This window comes from Podarcis muralis, chromosome Z, assembly GCF_964188315.1.
Source record: "Podarcis muralis chromosome Z, rPodMur119.hap1.1, whole genome shotgun sequence".
Classification (NCBI taxonomy): Eukaryota; Metazoa; Chordata; class Lepidosauria; order Squamata; family Lacertidae; genus Podarcis; species Podarcis muralis.
The window spans coordinates 17,326,049-17,342,119 of record NC_135673.1 but is presented as its reverse complement, the minus strand read 5'-3'; the positions used below and the strand labels follow the sequence as shown (position 1 = coordinate 17,342,119).

General features: G+C 47.5%; 1 protein-coding gene across 1 annotated transcript in view; it reads right to left on the bottom strand.

Annotated features, from left to right (window-relative positions):
• Positions 1 to 16,071, bottom strand: part of DBH (dopamine beta-hydroxylase) — a 33,682-nt gene that overhangs the window by 4,838 nt on the left and 12,773 nt on the right. The window contains exons 3-11 of the mRNA XM_028714705.2: positions 13,892 to 14,038; positions 12,563 to 12,823; positions 10,117 to 10,293; positions 9,438 to 9,540; positions 5,327 to 5,493; positions 3,937 to 4,080; positions 2,865 to 2,903; positions 672 to 731; positions 6 to 133 (exon numbers count right to left, since the gene is read on the bottom strand). Coding sequence (XP_028570538.2) covers positions 6 to 133; positions 672 to 731; positions 2,865 to 2,903; positions 3,937 to 4,080; positions 5,327 to 5,493; positions 9,438 to 9,540; positions 10,117 to 10,293; positions 12,563 to 12,823; positions 13,892 to 14,038 — 1,226 coding nt within the window. The remainder of the gene's footprint in view (positions 1 to 5; positions 134 to 671; positions 732 to 2,864; positions 2,904 to 3,936; positions 4,081 to 5,326; positions 5,494 to 9,437; positions 9,541 to 10,116; positions 10,294 to 12,562; positions 12,824 to 13,891; positions 14,039 to 16,071) is intronic.

Below are 16,071 nucleotides of genomic sequence, written 5' to 3'. Positions count from 1 at the left end.
ATTACCTGTTTACTAGATTAAAATAGCGATGGAGGTAGCCCAAATCTATGGCGCTCTTACACAGCTCCAGCTCCGTCTGGGGGTAGTAGTGGATGTAGTTCACACACATCTCTTCCATAATGCCAAAACCGCCCTGTAGGTTGCAGAAATTGAGAAGAAGATGTGAACGGAGGGACCCAGCTCTGTTGACTCCTCCCATGAGGAAGGCCTGTCCTATTGCACACCAAACCCAAACTCCCATATTCCATAGTCTTTCCTTCATTCCATGCCCTTCGTGGCCAAGTCTCAGATCCTACATCCACTCATTTGGGAGTAAACCCCATTCAATCCAACAGGACTTCCTTCTAAGTAGACATGGTCTCACTTGCATTACACCCTCACCCAGTTTCAGAAGGCCAAAAATCATAGTGTTCCATGTTACAAAACGCAATATTAAAAAGTTACGCGATCAAGCAATCCACATTCTGCAAAAGGGTGTCTATAAACTATGCAGATTAAGAGTGGGATTTTGTACTACTGTTTATTTTGAATACTTCGTTCTGGTTTTGCATGTTATATGCAGTGTTAGACAGAGAATGAAGGCAGCACCCATTTGGCTTCTGGATTTTTGCATATCTTCACAAGTGGCACAAATCCATACTGTATCCCAGAACCTATCCAGAGATGCTCACCACAGTTGCCTTAGTCCTGTCTTCAGTGTTGTACATGCAGGTGGTTCTTAGAACATCACCCTGTTGGTAGAAAAACACATATTTGAAACTGGGGCGGGAGCGGGGAGCTTTTCAGCTTGAGGGCTGCATTCTCTAATGGGCAACTTTTTGGAGGTCATATGGCTGTGGTGAGTGGGGACAAAGGTGAAAGTGGGCAATGGATTCGAATTTTACCCATGTGCAGTAGGTTAGTTTCTACACAAACATTCCTTTCTCAATCCTCCTTCCAGGCAAGCAAGTGGCATTATCAGAGTTCAAGGACATATTTACAGTCATGCAAAAATACTCAGGGAGGGTGTGAAGCCAAGCTGTTGAGGGGTGTGGCTGGTGAGAGTTGCAAGGGTCAGACAGAAAGGACTGAAGAGCTGCATTTGGGCCCCAGGCTTGGGGTTCTGCAGTCCTATAGTAAATGGACATAAGTGAGAGCAGGATGCTGGGCTAGAAGGGCCTTTTTGCATGATCCAGCTGGGCTCCTCTTATGTCCTTATCTCTTCCAGCTAAATCACACTTCCCTGTCTCCTCTTCTCACCCATACAGGGTTTCTGTGCATATTTTCCTCTCCATTCCTTTTTGTCTTATATCTGTTCAATTTGTCATCTTTGGATAGCTGAGAGCCCCAGCCAAAAAGGCAGTCTGTGTCGAGAGAAAACCCTGGAAATAAACAGAAAAGCGCCAGAGAGCTGGTGTCTGCATCACCTGCCCTCACTTCCTCTTGGGACGCTAATGCTTTTCAACAGAGTTCCTTCTGGGGAGAATGACCAGCTGGGCCTGTGCATCTGTGACACCAGGGCTCTGCAGCAAGAGAAAAAATGGCAGGGATCTACGCCATGCCATCTGGTGCCTCCACTCATGTAACGTTCAAGAATCCCTGCCTGAAACCCTGGAGAGCTGCTGCCAGTCAGTGCAGAGGACACTGAGATAGATGGGCCAATCAATATGAAAGAGACTCAGTAAAAGTATTTAAATACAAGAAAAGCAGCAAGGAATATAAAATAGCAAAATTGCAGCAAACTCACCAATCACACTGGGTATGTATTTATGAGCAACACATGGAGTGTTAGGGAAGGGGCAGTTTCTCTGATTAGGAGACATGTCATGATCTTTCAGGGGTAATTTGTCCACCTTTGGTCCCCACCCTGCACTTAGCTCTCACCTGCAGCTCCTAGAAGCTGACAGCATATGTCAGCGGCCACACCCCAGGAACAGCTTCAACTGGCCTGCTAAACCAGGTGAGGGGAGCCGATGGGTAACAAACTCCTGGTGTGTTAAGGACTTTACCTGCCTGTGAAGACAGGCTCCAGCAGATTAAGCAGATGAGACCAATAGTAGGCCCAGTGGTCAAGAAGGCAGTTTCTGAATGCACTGTAGAGGGAAGTGATGGGCAGGTGGGGCTTCCCAACCTGGGAAGGGAGCCCAGGTAGGAGAGAAGGAAAACTCTGATCCTAAACCTCCACTGTCTTGTGGGATATCTTCAGAAGAAAAGGCCAAGGAGTAAACTCTATACAAATACAGAGTGGAGTCTTGAAGGTGGTTGGATGGTGCCTTGTACGTCTCCTTCTGGCAACTCCTGTAGCCAAGCTGGTGCCAAACATATTGCTCTGCTTTCCTTTGGACCACATCAGCTAGGCTGAGAGGGTGGTCTTGTTGTGTGGGCAGCCCAGGACCTCCATTCACACTGCCCAGGCTTTGAACCCCAGGGGAGTAACTTCTGTGCTGCTAACACAGTGGTTTAACTCAACCCCTGCAGGCACACTCCATTGTCTCCTGAGACAGACCGATGCCAGCAACAACTCATGCTCTTGCAACAACAGAGGTTCCTAGCATTCCATCTCTTGCTTGGAAGCCTGGTCAAATCTCTCTCTCTCTCCCCCCCCCCCCCCCCGCTCAAATCCCTTGCCTAGAGGCAAGCCCATCTACAACCAAGCACTCAGTCAGAGCAGCTGTTGTCACATCCCAAAGGACTGACCCAAAGAGAAACTCTTTTGGTGTGCGTATGCCCTTTGGAGTTTACCCCATCACTCAGAGGGTTATCCTCATCCATATCCCTAGGACTGATGGGTATTATTAATGAATAATAAGGTGGCAGAGTGTCCCCCCCCCAAAAAAAACCTCCTACGAAGGATTAAACAAAACATCATTTAGACATGTGCTTACCGGGAAAACAGTCACAATTTTCTTTAACATACGGATCTCCTAAAATAAAGCGGGAGACAGGAGTAGAGAGATGTACAGGTAAGCAGAGGGTAACTGATGTGGAAGGGAAACGTGATGGAAGGCTTTGAGGGTGAGAGATATTGCTTGGCAGGGTAGAGAACCTCTGTCCCTTAACTGCAGTGCACTCTAGGCTTATTTTAAAATGTATTGGAACCATGGAATTGTAGAGTTGGGAGGGGACCCAATGCACCATCTAATCCAATGAATCACAGCTGAATATTAAATAATAATAATAATAATAATAATAATAATAATAATAATAATTATTTATTTATATCCTCCCTCCCCAGCCAAAGCCGGGCTCAGAGCGGCTAACAACAGTAAAAGTAATGCAGTTTACATAAAATCACAATCAATTAATTGAAATACATTCTAATGTCAATTCATTCTAAAATCAATTCAGAATCAAATTAATGGCAACCATTGGGCTAGAGTTCTATGAGGATTACAAAGGAGGGGCTCTGACTGGGCCTTCGCCAAAGGCCTGGTGGAACAGCTCTGTTTTGCAGGCCCTGTGGAAAGATGTCAAGTCCCGCAGGGCCCTAGTCTCTTGTGACAGAGTGTTCCACCAGATCGGGGCCACAACTGAAAAAGCCCTGGCTCTGGTTGAGGCCAGCCTAACCTCCCTATGGCCCGGGACCTCCAAGATGCTTTTGTTTGAAGACTGTAAGGTCCTCTGTGGGACATACCAGGAGAGGCTGCCCCGTAGGTATGAGGGTCCTAGGCCATATAGGGCTTTAAAGCTTAAAACCAGCACCTTAAAACTGATCCTGTACTCCACCGGGAGCCAGTGCAGCTGGTATAAAACCAGGTGAATGTGATCCCGCAGCGAGGACCCCATAAGGAGTCTCACTTGTGCACCTGCTGGAGTTTCTGGGTCAGTCTCAAGGGCAGCCTCACATAGAGTGAATTACAATAATCAAGTCTGGAGGTGACCATCGCATGGATCACAGTGGCTAGGTCAGGGCGAGAGAGGTACACAGTCTGTATATAATGACTATCAAAGCTGTACCTGGAAGTGAGGGCTGTAGTGCTTGTCGATGTTGACAATTTCCTCTTCTCTCCCTTCTCTCGACAACACCGTCTCCACGCTCCTCCCTGTTAGGTGGGTGTGAAGTTGGGAGGCAAAGATGTGGATCCCAGAAGGTGGCAGTGCCTGGCAAGACATGTCACACAAATATATGTGGCCCAGAGGATTGAATCGCAAATGGCAAATGCTTTCAAGTGGAAGGGAAGGTGGCTACTCAGTTATCAGAAATCAATGTGGAACACCAAAAAAGGTCTAACTGCAAGTTGTCTCATGTAGTGGTTTCACTACACAATATCTAGAACTGGCATTGTTTTCCCCCTGGTTTGGACACAGGTCACGATTCTGGGGAAGGGAAATAGTTCAGGGGTGGAGCATCTCCTTTGCATGCAGAAGGTCCCAAGTTCAACCCCTAATGGCATTGCCAAGTAGGGCCAAGGGAGGCCTCTGCCTGAAACCCTGGAGAGCTGCTGTTGGCCAGTGTAGAAATTACTGAGTGTAGATGGACTGTTGCTCTGACTTTATACAAGATCAACTTCCTTTGTTCCTATTTAATTCAGCCCTTTATTCAGAACCATGAGGACTAGAATCATACTTTATTTGTTGGTGCAGGGCCACAGCTCAGTCATAGAGCAGATGCTTTGCGAGAAGAAGACCCCAATTCTGGGATTTCCCCCTGCCTGAAACCCCACAGAGCTGCTGCCAGTGTGCTTAGACACTACTGAGCTCAGCAGACCATTGGTCTGACTCAGTAGAAGGCAGCTAGCTCCCTGTGTGCCTTGTTGGCTATGCTTGCCTAAAGGTAAACATACTCACCAGCAGCGGCGGAGTGTTCCCTGCCTGCACCATGGGGGCAAGGCTGTGGGCAGGGCCAGCCACCAGAGCGACCCCAACCCACTGCTTCAAAGTGGGGCACACTCCCAGCGACCCACAAGTCCAATGTCACTTTGCAAGACTCTCAAAAAAATGACACTGGGCTCATGGGGTGCAGCGAGCAGGCCTGCTCCCCTGGCCCCTGCAAGCCTAGCGCTGCTTTCGAGAGCAGCGCTGCTTACAGGGAGAGTGCCCGTAATTTGTTGCGTCTTTCTCCCAACGCCCTCCAGCTTTTGGGGTGGGATGGTGGCTGAGAAGGATGCAACAGGCATGCGCCCTAGCCCCTGTGAGCAGCACCGTAACAAAAGCAGCACTGGGCTTGCAGGGATCAAGGTGCACGCCTGTTGCGTCCTTCTCAATCACCCTCCAGCTGGAGGGTGCTGAGGAGCCAACAGCTCACGGCGGAGCAGGGCGCCTTGATACATCCTGCAAAAAAACTGTGCCCGGGTGACAGCTCACACACACACACACACACACACACACACACTATGCCCCTGCTCACCAGCTGAGTGCATTTATCAGTGCAGTAGCCGGTCAGATGGAAGTGTGCTTCGCCTGGTGGAATGGCCATCACCGGTGTGTAGACCAAGCCCAGCTCCATGATCCCTGCATTGTATGGCCGGAGAGAGGCTGTGTAATACAAGCGGATCCCTGAGGAATCACGGCGACCTGTCAAAGTTTGAAAAGAAGAAGAAGCTCATCTAAACGAGAGTTGCAGAACAGCCTTCAGTGTTGGGTGTAGAACTAGGCTGTCTCCATGATCATCTTCATAGGTACAGGCAGAAGATCTTGGAAATGAATTAAGCCTTACAGGGTATGGACTGATGATTCTACCCTTGCTATGGAGCTCACACACCACATTGTTAAACTGTGGAACTCACTCCCACAAGAGGCAGTAAGGGCCATAAGCTTGGATGGCTTTAAAAGAGGAATTGACAAATGCATGGAAGACTACCAATGCTTGCTAGCCACAAAGGCTGTGCTCTGCCTCTACCGCTGAAGGCAGAGCGCTGCTGAATACCAATTGCAAGAAACTGCAGGAAGGGAGGGTAATGTTGAGCTCAGCTCTTGCTTATAGGCTTCCCATTGGGGTTTTTTGTGAGGCCTCTGAGCTAACAGGGCTTAGATGCACCCCCTTTGGCCTGATCCAGCAGAACTATTCTCATGCTCTTATGTTTTGTTCTTATGTTTTGTTCTTAGGTTTTGTTCTCATATATTTTAAAATATATATGGATCTGGGATTAGGTTTGATGTGTGTGTGGGAATACCCTGAATGTTTTGGTTGTGGTTGTTTTAAAAATGTTATTATTTAATAATCTGTGGCTTCCTTCAGTGAGTGGGATGTTGCAGTCCTGCCTTTCAAAAATATAGATGAGTTTTAGATTTTTCTCTCCTTTGTTTTTAATGTTATGGGTTATCTATTTATTGCAGGTTTTTTTATTGTTTTGTAAAAAATAAAGTCACTAATATGTTGTAAAATGCTACTACTACTACTACTACTACTACTAATCCAAACTCCATACCTACTAACTTTAAGAACACCTTATAAACAAACCTGCTTCTTTCATAACTCAGGGATTATGAGCTGTACACGCACCATAGTGGGTGATGTAAGATCTTTCTCTGCCTGGGGCCGTAATTAGCAGCCAATCCAAGTAGAATCTGCTGTCTTGGGCCCCTCTGAGTTTGCTTGAAATGTCACTGCTGTTTAATGGCCCCTCTGGGCACCTGACATCCTGCAAACTGTATACTAGATGGAGAAGGATGGTGGGGGAAAGGCTTTCAGAACTTGCAGTCCTGTGATACATGCCCCCTCATCAGCCCCCTCTGACCTCATCTTGACTCCAGATGTTCTGCACATTGTGTGTGTGCTCCTTCTGAACCAGCAGGAAATCCATAACTGCAGCTTATTCTTTTCTCATAGCAGGACTGATGATGGAAGAAGCATCAGAAGAACATGTTGCTGGCCAATCTTGGGGCTGGGCTGTTCTCATGCCCAGTAGGTGCCCCCATCAAAATGAGCCCACTTCATACTCGCCAACATCATCTCTGCCATCCTCACTGCTAAGCCAGATGTGAAGAGCACTCCCAAAAGACGTTTACCTCCCCCACAGTTGAAGAAGAAAATGAGAAGAGCCTGGCTGCTGCACCAGGTCAAAGGGGGAAGCATCTAGTTTAGCATCCTGTTCTCACAGAAGCATCAAGTTGGAAGGGACCCTGAGGATCATCTAATCTGAACCCTGGCAATGCAGGAATAGGCAGCTGTCCCTTATGGTTATTGAACCTGTGACCTTGGTGTTATCAGAACCACACTCCAACCAACTGGGCTATCTAGCAGTAGTCAGCCAACAAGATGCTCCAGTGGTACCCCAAGCAGGACCTGAGTGCAAGAGCAACACTCTCACCACTTGCAATTCTCAGTAACTCATTTTCAGAGGTTTTTTACTCTCGAGATCAGACCCAAACTGGCCAGTTTCCCAATCCCCATGTTAAAGCCATAAAGGAAGATAATCTGATTTTGGCCAGGACATCCATCTCCTTTTATGTCCCTGTCTCCAAACTGGGCACAACAGATGGTTAAGAATAAACGAAGGAGGTGTTGGTTCAACAGAAAGAACCAAACCCCATTATTTATAGATGAGTTGCTTCCCAACACCCTGCGACGGTTGAGCAGCACAGATGCTGGGGCTTTCTAAAAATACTCAGAGGAAGTCAAGGAGCAGGCAACTTTGTGTTTATGGAAATGCAGCCACTTTGCATTTTCTTATCCCTCTCCCCACACCTCCCTGAAGCCAGCTTGCTGTCACAAAATGTGGTAGAAGCAGGAGAGGCTGCCCCTTCGCTCATTATTTTGAGAGGCACCTTTTCATTCTCAGCCTTGTAAGCTCAGTCAAGCAGCTAAGTGGCATTTGAGGGAGGGTGGGGAGGAAACAGCAGCCACAAAGTCTCTTCTCTCAGGTTTGAGGGATGCATAAGCAGCCTGCCCCATCCCGCCCCCCAGTCAAGGAATGATCTAATCCAACTCCCTGCAATGCAAGAATCACAGTGAAATAACACCTAGCAGATGGCAATCCAAGCTCTGTTTAAGAACATCCAAGGAAGGAGAGTCCACCACCCTCTGAGGGAGTCCATCCCACTGTTGAACAGATATTACCATCAGAAAGTTCCTGTCATTTGAATTCATTATTTCAGGCTGTAGTCTCCAGAGGAGGAAAAAACAAGCTTGCTCCACCTTCCATGTGACAATCCTTTAGATATTTGAAGATGGCTATCATATCTCCTCTCAGTCTCCTCTTTTCCAGGCTAAACATGCCCAACTCCCTCAACTGTTCCCCATAAGGCTTGGTTTCCAGACCCTTTATCATTTTGATCGACCTCCTCTGCAAGTGTTCCAGCATCTTTCTTAAATTGTGGCACCTAGAACTGGACATAGTACTCCAAGTGGGGTCTGACCAAGGCAGAATAGAGTGGCACCATTACTTCACTTGATCCAGACACTACTGGATCACGGCCTAGGACCTTCATACCTATGGGACCGCCTCTCCCGGTATGCCCCACAGAGAGCCTCAAGGTCCATAAAAAGCAACACCCTAGTGGTCCTGGGCTCTAAGGAAGTTAGATTAGCTTCAACCAGAGCCAGGGCCTTCTCAACTCCGGCTCCGGCCTGGTGGAACGCTCTGCCTCATGAGACCAGGGCCCTGCAGGATCTGATTTCTTTCCGCAGGGCCTGCAAGAGAGAGTTGTTCCACCTGGCCTTTGGCTTGGAGCCAATTTGATTCCCTCCCCCTTTCTTTTTCCTTTTTCCTTTCTCCTCCTGTGATGAGGCTGCATTTTAATATTTTGATGTTTCAATATTTTAATGTTGTATTTTAATCTTGTTTTTAAGTTGTATTCATTCCACTTGTTTTTATTATTGCTTGTTAGCAGCCCTGAGCCCAACAACAACAACAACAACAACAACAACAACAACTGTTGATGCAACCTAGGATAGCATTCACTTTTTTGCTGGTGCATCATGCTGCTGACTCATGTGAAGCTTGTGGTCTATTGAGACAACTAGATGCTTTTCACATGTGACGCCAGGGGTCCCCTATCCTCATTCTAGACCAGGGGCCTGCAACCTTTAAGACAAAAAGAGCCACTTGGACCCGTTTCCGAAGAAAAAAACAACTGGGAGCCGCAAAACCATTGCGACATTTAAAACAAATATATCTCTGGAGCTGCGATCTGACAGCGGGCGGGAAGGTGACGTCAGGACGGTGCGTGACTAACGCACGCACCGCCCCCATGCGACGTCACAGCCAGTACAGCGCCCGCCACAGTGGGGAGTGTCGGGGCGCACAATGCGCCTCCTCCCCTCGCTAGTATCCGCCCCGAAGCCGCGGCAAAGGTGTAAAAGAGCCACATGCGGCTCCGGAGCCGCGGGTTGCAGACCCCTGTTCTAGACCCTTGATAATATTGCTTATTATTTATTTAATAAATTAAATAAATAATACAACGCTTCATCGGACAATCACAGGGCGGTGTTCATGTTTCAAATGTAAGTCACTTGTAGACCTTTTAGATAACAAGTGACTAATAAGTCTTAACACCAGCACCAAAGTTTTGTTTACCTTTGAGTTCCAGGGGATTGTGGTAATGGATTTCCAGCCGCATAAACTTGGAAGAACCAGGGCCCCCAAATGCAAGCCCTGCATCCTCTGGGTAGTAAAAAGCCTATAAGAAGGACAGGGGAGGGAGAGTTAACCAGATGGATGGTCATCGTCATCATGCCCCCCACTCCAATATTGCAATTCTTATGCTGACCCCCCAAGGAGGGAGTATCAGGCAGAGCTCAGCCCTAGCCCAGAGCTTTCCAAACGTTTCAAGCTGGTGACACTGTTTTTAGATATGCATCATTTTGCGACACAGTAATTCAGTTTTCCTAGCAAACAGGAGGTTGAACTTTCCAGCCCCAGGAGGAGCACAGGGAGCATTCACGTGGCATACCTACACATTGCAGCCGACACACTAATGTGTTCCGACACACATTTTGGAAAGCTCTGCCCTAGTAGCCCCCAATGATCTCTTTCCAGGATGTCTGAAGGTGTCTGTTGCTTCTGCCTATCAGGCAGAGTGAAAGGTCATCCCACAATACGTGGGCAATAGTGGAATATGCACGTTTTGTGGGGGTCACTGGAAAGTTGCATGAATTCATTTCCATTAACTGATGGGAAACAGTTCAAAGAGAATGGAATGGAAAGAAACTTTTGCCCCAGCCCTGTATTGGGCAGCTATCTCGATCTGACACACCTGTGCACCCATCGCCCAGGCGGCAAGCACGTGCCGGCAGTAGTTCAGGCGTTCTGGCTTCATCTTGGAGTCGCAGGGCCCATTGTAGTGTGGGAAGGTGTTGAAATTGGCAGCGCACTGGAAGACCTCCATGTGGTGGACAATAGCTTCATTCCCCTCTGTGATGACCGGTTCATACTGCAAAGAGAATCAGGGTGGTGTGGTGGTTAGAGTGGTCTAGGATTTGGGAGAGACCAGGGTTCAAATCCCTCCATTGGACATGAAGTTCACTTGGTGACCTTGGAAGCCAGTCTCTGCCTTTCAGCCTATCCTGCCTCACAGAGTTGTGGGGATTAAATGAGGAGGGAGAGAAAGCCATGTCTGCCACTGATCATCCTCAGCGCTGTCTTTAGATCTAGGCTTTGGGAGACAATGGATGTAGTATTTGAAAAGAACAAAATGCAACAAAACAGTCAAAGGCCACATGTACACCATATATTTAAAGTGCTATGATAAACAGCCATGGCTTACCACAAAGGATTCTGGGAGATGTAGCTTGTTATGGGGCTGAGAGTTATTAAGAGACCCCCTATGTCCCTCTCAGAGCTACAATTTCAAGAGCTCCCTGTGAAGAGGGTTTGCTGTTTAAAACCCACACTTCCCTTTTTCCTCTTCTTTCCCTAACCACCTTGTGGGGGTGTGGGTTGCTATATGGACAGCTGTGACTTTGAGATCTGCTGAGTCATGGCTTTCCTTCCCCCCTCCCCTCCTACCTCTCTTGTAACCTGCAAGGTGACAGGGTCTGACTAACAGCTCTCCATAGCTGATGACTAAGGAATTCTGCAGGAATTGCCCTCTAGGCTGATTGACTTTCCCCCTCATTAGCTGGATTCTCAGATTTCGCTCTCATCCTGTTGGGAGGGTGGGGGTGGGGGGTGGGGGACAGTTCTGCAGCTCCTACAAACCCTCCCATAGCAGAAAGTGTAACAGTGCTGAAAGGAAGGAGAGACTTGAAATATAAAAAAGGTGGAGAGGGAATTCTTCGGGCCTAAAGGTAAAGGTAAAGGGACCCCTGACCATTAGGTCCAGTCGTGGCCAATTCTGGGGTTGCGGCACTCATCCAGCTTTATTGGCCGAGGGAGCCAGCTTTCGGGTCATGTGGCCAGCATGACTAAGCCGCTTCTGGCAAACCAGAGCAGTGCATGGAAACGCCATTTACCTTCCCACCAGAGCGATACCTATTTATCTACTTGCACTTTGAGGTGCTTTCGAACTGCTAGGTTGACAGGAGCAGGGACCAAGCAATGGGAGCTCACCCCGTTGCGGAGATTCGAAGTGCTGACCTTCTGATCGGCAAGTCCTAGGCTCTGTGGTTTAACCCACAGCGCCACCCGCGTGCCTTTTCTTTGGGCCTACCCTCCTCTTAATTAGAGCTGTGCACTGGATTCGGACAAAGCCAGGCCACTTTGGGGTGGAGATCTGGACTGAGCTGGGGATCTGAGCTTGCACTGTCAGCCCTGGATCTGACCCTCAGAGCTGCTACCCAGGGCATACTCTTACCAGCCCTCTCTGGTCTCTTCCACAAGTGCTTTTGTCAGGCTAGAATATGCAATTGAGCTGTGAAGATGTCTCTTGCTTTTCTGCATGGAGAAAGGTATGGAGGCATATGCAGAAACCCCTGGCTTGCACAGATGGAATTACTGAGAGCTTGCCTCTAGAAAGAAATGAGTCCCAACCATTGCCCCCCCCCATTGCCTCCAGCAGCATAGTGACAAATTCATTCAAGATAGTCACAGACACCACCACCCATCACAACCATGCCCCCTTCTAAGATTATGCAACCTTCTAAGATTTCAGAATAATCCATACACTAATAATAATTAGAAATGCATTCCAACAATCAATGCAGATCTGTGTGTGTTGCCTTTTGACTGGATCTACTATTTTCTGTGCAGGTACAACACAGGCAAATAATTTGGAGTACTCCAATATACAGTGGTACCTCGGGTTAAGAACTTAATTCGTTCCAGAGGTCCGTTCGTAACCTGAAACTGTTCTTAACCTGAGGTATCACTTTAGCTAATGGGGCCTCCCGCTGCCGCCATGCGATTTCTGTTCTCATCCTGAAGCAAAGTTCTTAACCCAAGTGGCTAAAAGGCTCCCCTTTGGGTGGTGCTATGATCCTGGAACAGGGACCCTGCTGCAGAAATAGTAATGGGTCTTACACACACACACACACACAGAGAGAGAGAGAGAGAGAGAGCGCACCCTGGCCTCTTACACCTCTATTAACCTGTGACTCCACCTACCACTGGCTCCTGGAGGTTGCCACTGAGAAAAAATGACATCCCTCTTTCATGACCCCTGTTATAGATATTAAAAAGGTAAAAGGATTGGAGGGAAAAGAAAGAAAAGTACTCAAAGTCTATGAAGTTGGGAGAAAGATGCTGTACTTTCTTCCACCCACCATGATGATGTGATGCTTTGGGAAATCCTTTGGGAGCTCCTGGATGAAGCACCAGTAAGTTGTCTCCTGGCTGGGGATCTCCACGTCAACAGCTCTTATTTCCATGGTCTTCAGGTCACCAGGCAGGGGTGGGATCCTGATGATGGGTTTCAGTAGCTGGACACGTTGCAGGCCTTTCCAGAGGAGGGCAGAGACATTGATGGCTTGGAGGGAGGGGACCGGTTTTTCCAGGATCCCATAGATAAGATGTACAGTGCCATCCTGGAAGGGAAGACAGAAGGCACATCCATCAGGAAGGACCAGAGCTGAGCAGCAGAGCAACTGCCCTTGGGAACTGGGTCAGAAGCTCCAGCTGGTGCAGAATGCTGCAGCTAGACTGCTGATGGAGGCATTTGGTCAACAACATGAGACACCATTGTTAAAACAGCAGCGCTGGCTGCCCATCTACCACAGAGGCAGGTTCAAGATTCTTGTATGAATTTATAAAGCCCTGAGCAGCTTAGATCTGGGGTACCTCAGGGACCTCCTGAACAAGGAGCTAACTCCTAGGGGCCATGGGGGCTTCTGCCTCTGCTATAAAATATTTGAGGGGGGCAGACCCCACAAAATTGGTGGGCATTCCCATTCAAATGATGTGTGTGCACTGCATCATATGATCAGTTATGTGGGGCTTATCTGGGTCCCCACAATATTCTATTCAAGTTGGCACCCTGTCCTGAACACTTTAATCTCTGAGATCATCTGCAGGAACATTGTTGGTTATTCCCTAGATTGGCATGATGCATTTGACAACAATGAGAAACTGAGCATTTGGTGTCATCAGCCCAGTCTCTACTAATAACAATTCAGTAGGCATCTTCTGTGCTAAACTTTTAAACGGTTGCTGAAAACATTTCTGTTCCGCAAGACCTATCCATGCAGTTAAGAACACATCCTTCCACAATAGTTCATTGATGCCCGTTTTAACTTTTTTGTTGTTGTTTTTGTAGGGTTTTATGGTTCTGCTGCTGCAACTTCTTTGACATATTTTTATGACACAGTTGTATATAACTTTTTAGAAAATAAATGAAGACTAAATAAATTTTCAGAAGATGCTTACAGGGCAGATTATAGCTGCCTCAAGTGGTATATTTGTATGTTTGGCATCAGCCTAGATTGAAAAAATGACATGCAATTGGGAAAAATTACAACTTTTTGAACTGATGCGCAGCTTTCCCTTGGTGCTTAATATTGAGGGAGGACTGTTTTCTTCTCAACAGTACTCAGCAACTATTCTAATGGTGCTCAATAAATCTTAAGCCCACCGCAGGAGGCGAATAGTTTTTTTACCTCGATGAGATAGTCCTTGGGGTCACATGTGCTGAAAGCCCTTTTAAAGAGCACGGAGAGGCCCTCAGCCGTTTGATGAGCACTGATAAGCCTGTAGTTCTGCTGAGGATCCATGTGGAGTCGCTCGTCCTGATCGCTCCAGGCATCCTGCAGGTAAGGGGGGGGGGGGGACATCCCACAACAGATCATATATGACAGACAGTTGTGCCAAAATCTGTCCTCCAGATTCTTAAGAGTTTTCTCCTGCTTTGAAAGCGGCTTCAGTTTTCCCCCCTTGTCCTCCAGTCATTCTTAAGATTTCTTTAGAACAGGGCTGTGCTCTAGTGGAGGCTGGTACCCTGTTGTGGACTGACTGGACGCAGAGGAATGGAGGGAGGAACAGCTGGGAAGCCACCAAGGAAAGAAGGTTCAGAGCCCTGGGAGTGGTGTTGGAAAATGATGAGAGGTCAGAGGGAGAAGAGGGAAAAGATAGAGAAGAAGAGGTGTCAGAAGCTGAAGAGGCAACAGGACGTAGTGAGCTGGTGGAGTCTGTAGCAGAGAGAAGTCCAGAATCAGAGGCAGAAGCTGAAGCAGGTGAGTGGAAGTAGGGAAGCCAAGAGGCAGAGAGGAGTCAGGCTGGTGAAAAGTCATGGGTTTGTCCTCCTGCTGCTGCAACAAGCTACCCCACCTCTCCCAGAACCAGAAGAGACATAAAATGGGCAGAGCAAAGACAGGCTGCACACAGGCACAGTCTCTGATTGCTTGAAATAAGCTCTGGAGAAGAGGAGCCATAGACGGCTGTGGGGAGGCATACAGGGAATGAGCTGCTGTGCTCATTAGACCTGACAGCCAAGTCCATAAAGAACATGTTTTTGCTAGTAAAGCGTTAATGCCAATTTTGAACTGTGTGATTTACTGACAGGCTTGCTCTGTGACATACTCTGGGGCTGGTAGGGTGCTGCAACCTGCCCCACCAACCTGCCCTCACCTAGCTCCCACATGCCTGTTGTCTGACTTACAACCAATCACGGTGTGGTTCTCCCTGTCTGGGCCCACCTACTACCTTCTGCGATACCAATGGAGGCATCATGTGACTCTGCCTGTCATTAACTTTGCCCAAATGGGCTCCAGCCACCAATGGATCCAGGCAACTCCTGAACTGAATCAGGCCAATTCAATAGGATCCTGGCACATGTCAAGAAGACCACCCTTGATCATGCTTGGTCAGGCTGTCCAGAGTGATCTGAGGCTTTCAGGCACTGACATTGGTCAGGAAGGAGATCACAGCAAAAACAGACCCTCTGCCTCCCAGTTGGTGAGTGGATTCAATCCTGCAGGCTGCGGGGTTCATTTTTGCAAGCACCTTCACCATAGGAGCTTTGAGCTTTTGGCATCACTGTAAGAATGGAGCGTGTGCCTATTCTTTCCTGTAAATCTTTCTCCAGCTTTCTACCACCTCCCTGGCTTTCTGTGCTTCCTGATCTGAAAAAGCCCACGAGGGAGGAGTTGCCTCTATGTATTTGGCAAGATTTATAAAAAGCCTTAAAAAATAAATAATATCTAAGCAGTCAACATAAAAGGGTATAAAGTATTCACTGAAAAAAGAACAATGGAATCATGGAATTGTACAGCAGGAAGGCACCTCAAGAGTCATGCTGTAATGCAGGAATCATGGCTAAAGAATTCCTGATGGATGGCCATCTGATCTCTGCTTAAAATCCTCCAATGAAGGGAGTCCATCACCTTCCAGTAGCCATTAGGACAGGTTTTTAAAGCAAGGAGGAGTAACAAAATTCCCAACATATAGTGAAAACAGATTTTCAAAACAGATGTGCATAATAAAAGTACATGTTTGAGGAGGATTGCTTAAACAAAAAGTGCTTAGCAGGCATGGAAAACCAAGCAATGAATGGTCTTTTCTGAAACATCTTCCTTGGGGATTCAGCTGGAATAAAGTAAGCATGGTAAAAACCCAGAACTCCCCACCTTGCAGATTTCACTGAAATTTTCTCTCCCACAGTGCAATTTTTTGAATACAAATGATCTGCTCATTAACTGATAGTGGGGAAAGGTCAATGAACACAAGATACTATGCTCAAAGAAATATGAACATGAGAAAACATCTTTTATCAAGTCAGACTGCTGGTCCATCTAGCTCAACATTGCTCAGACGGACCAGCAGCAGCTCTCCGAGGTTTCAG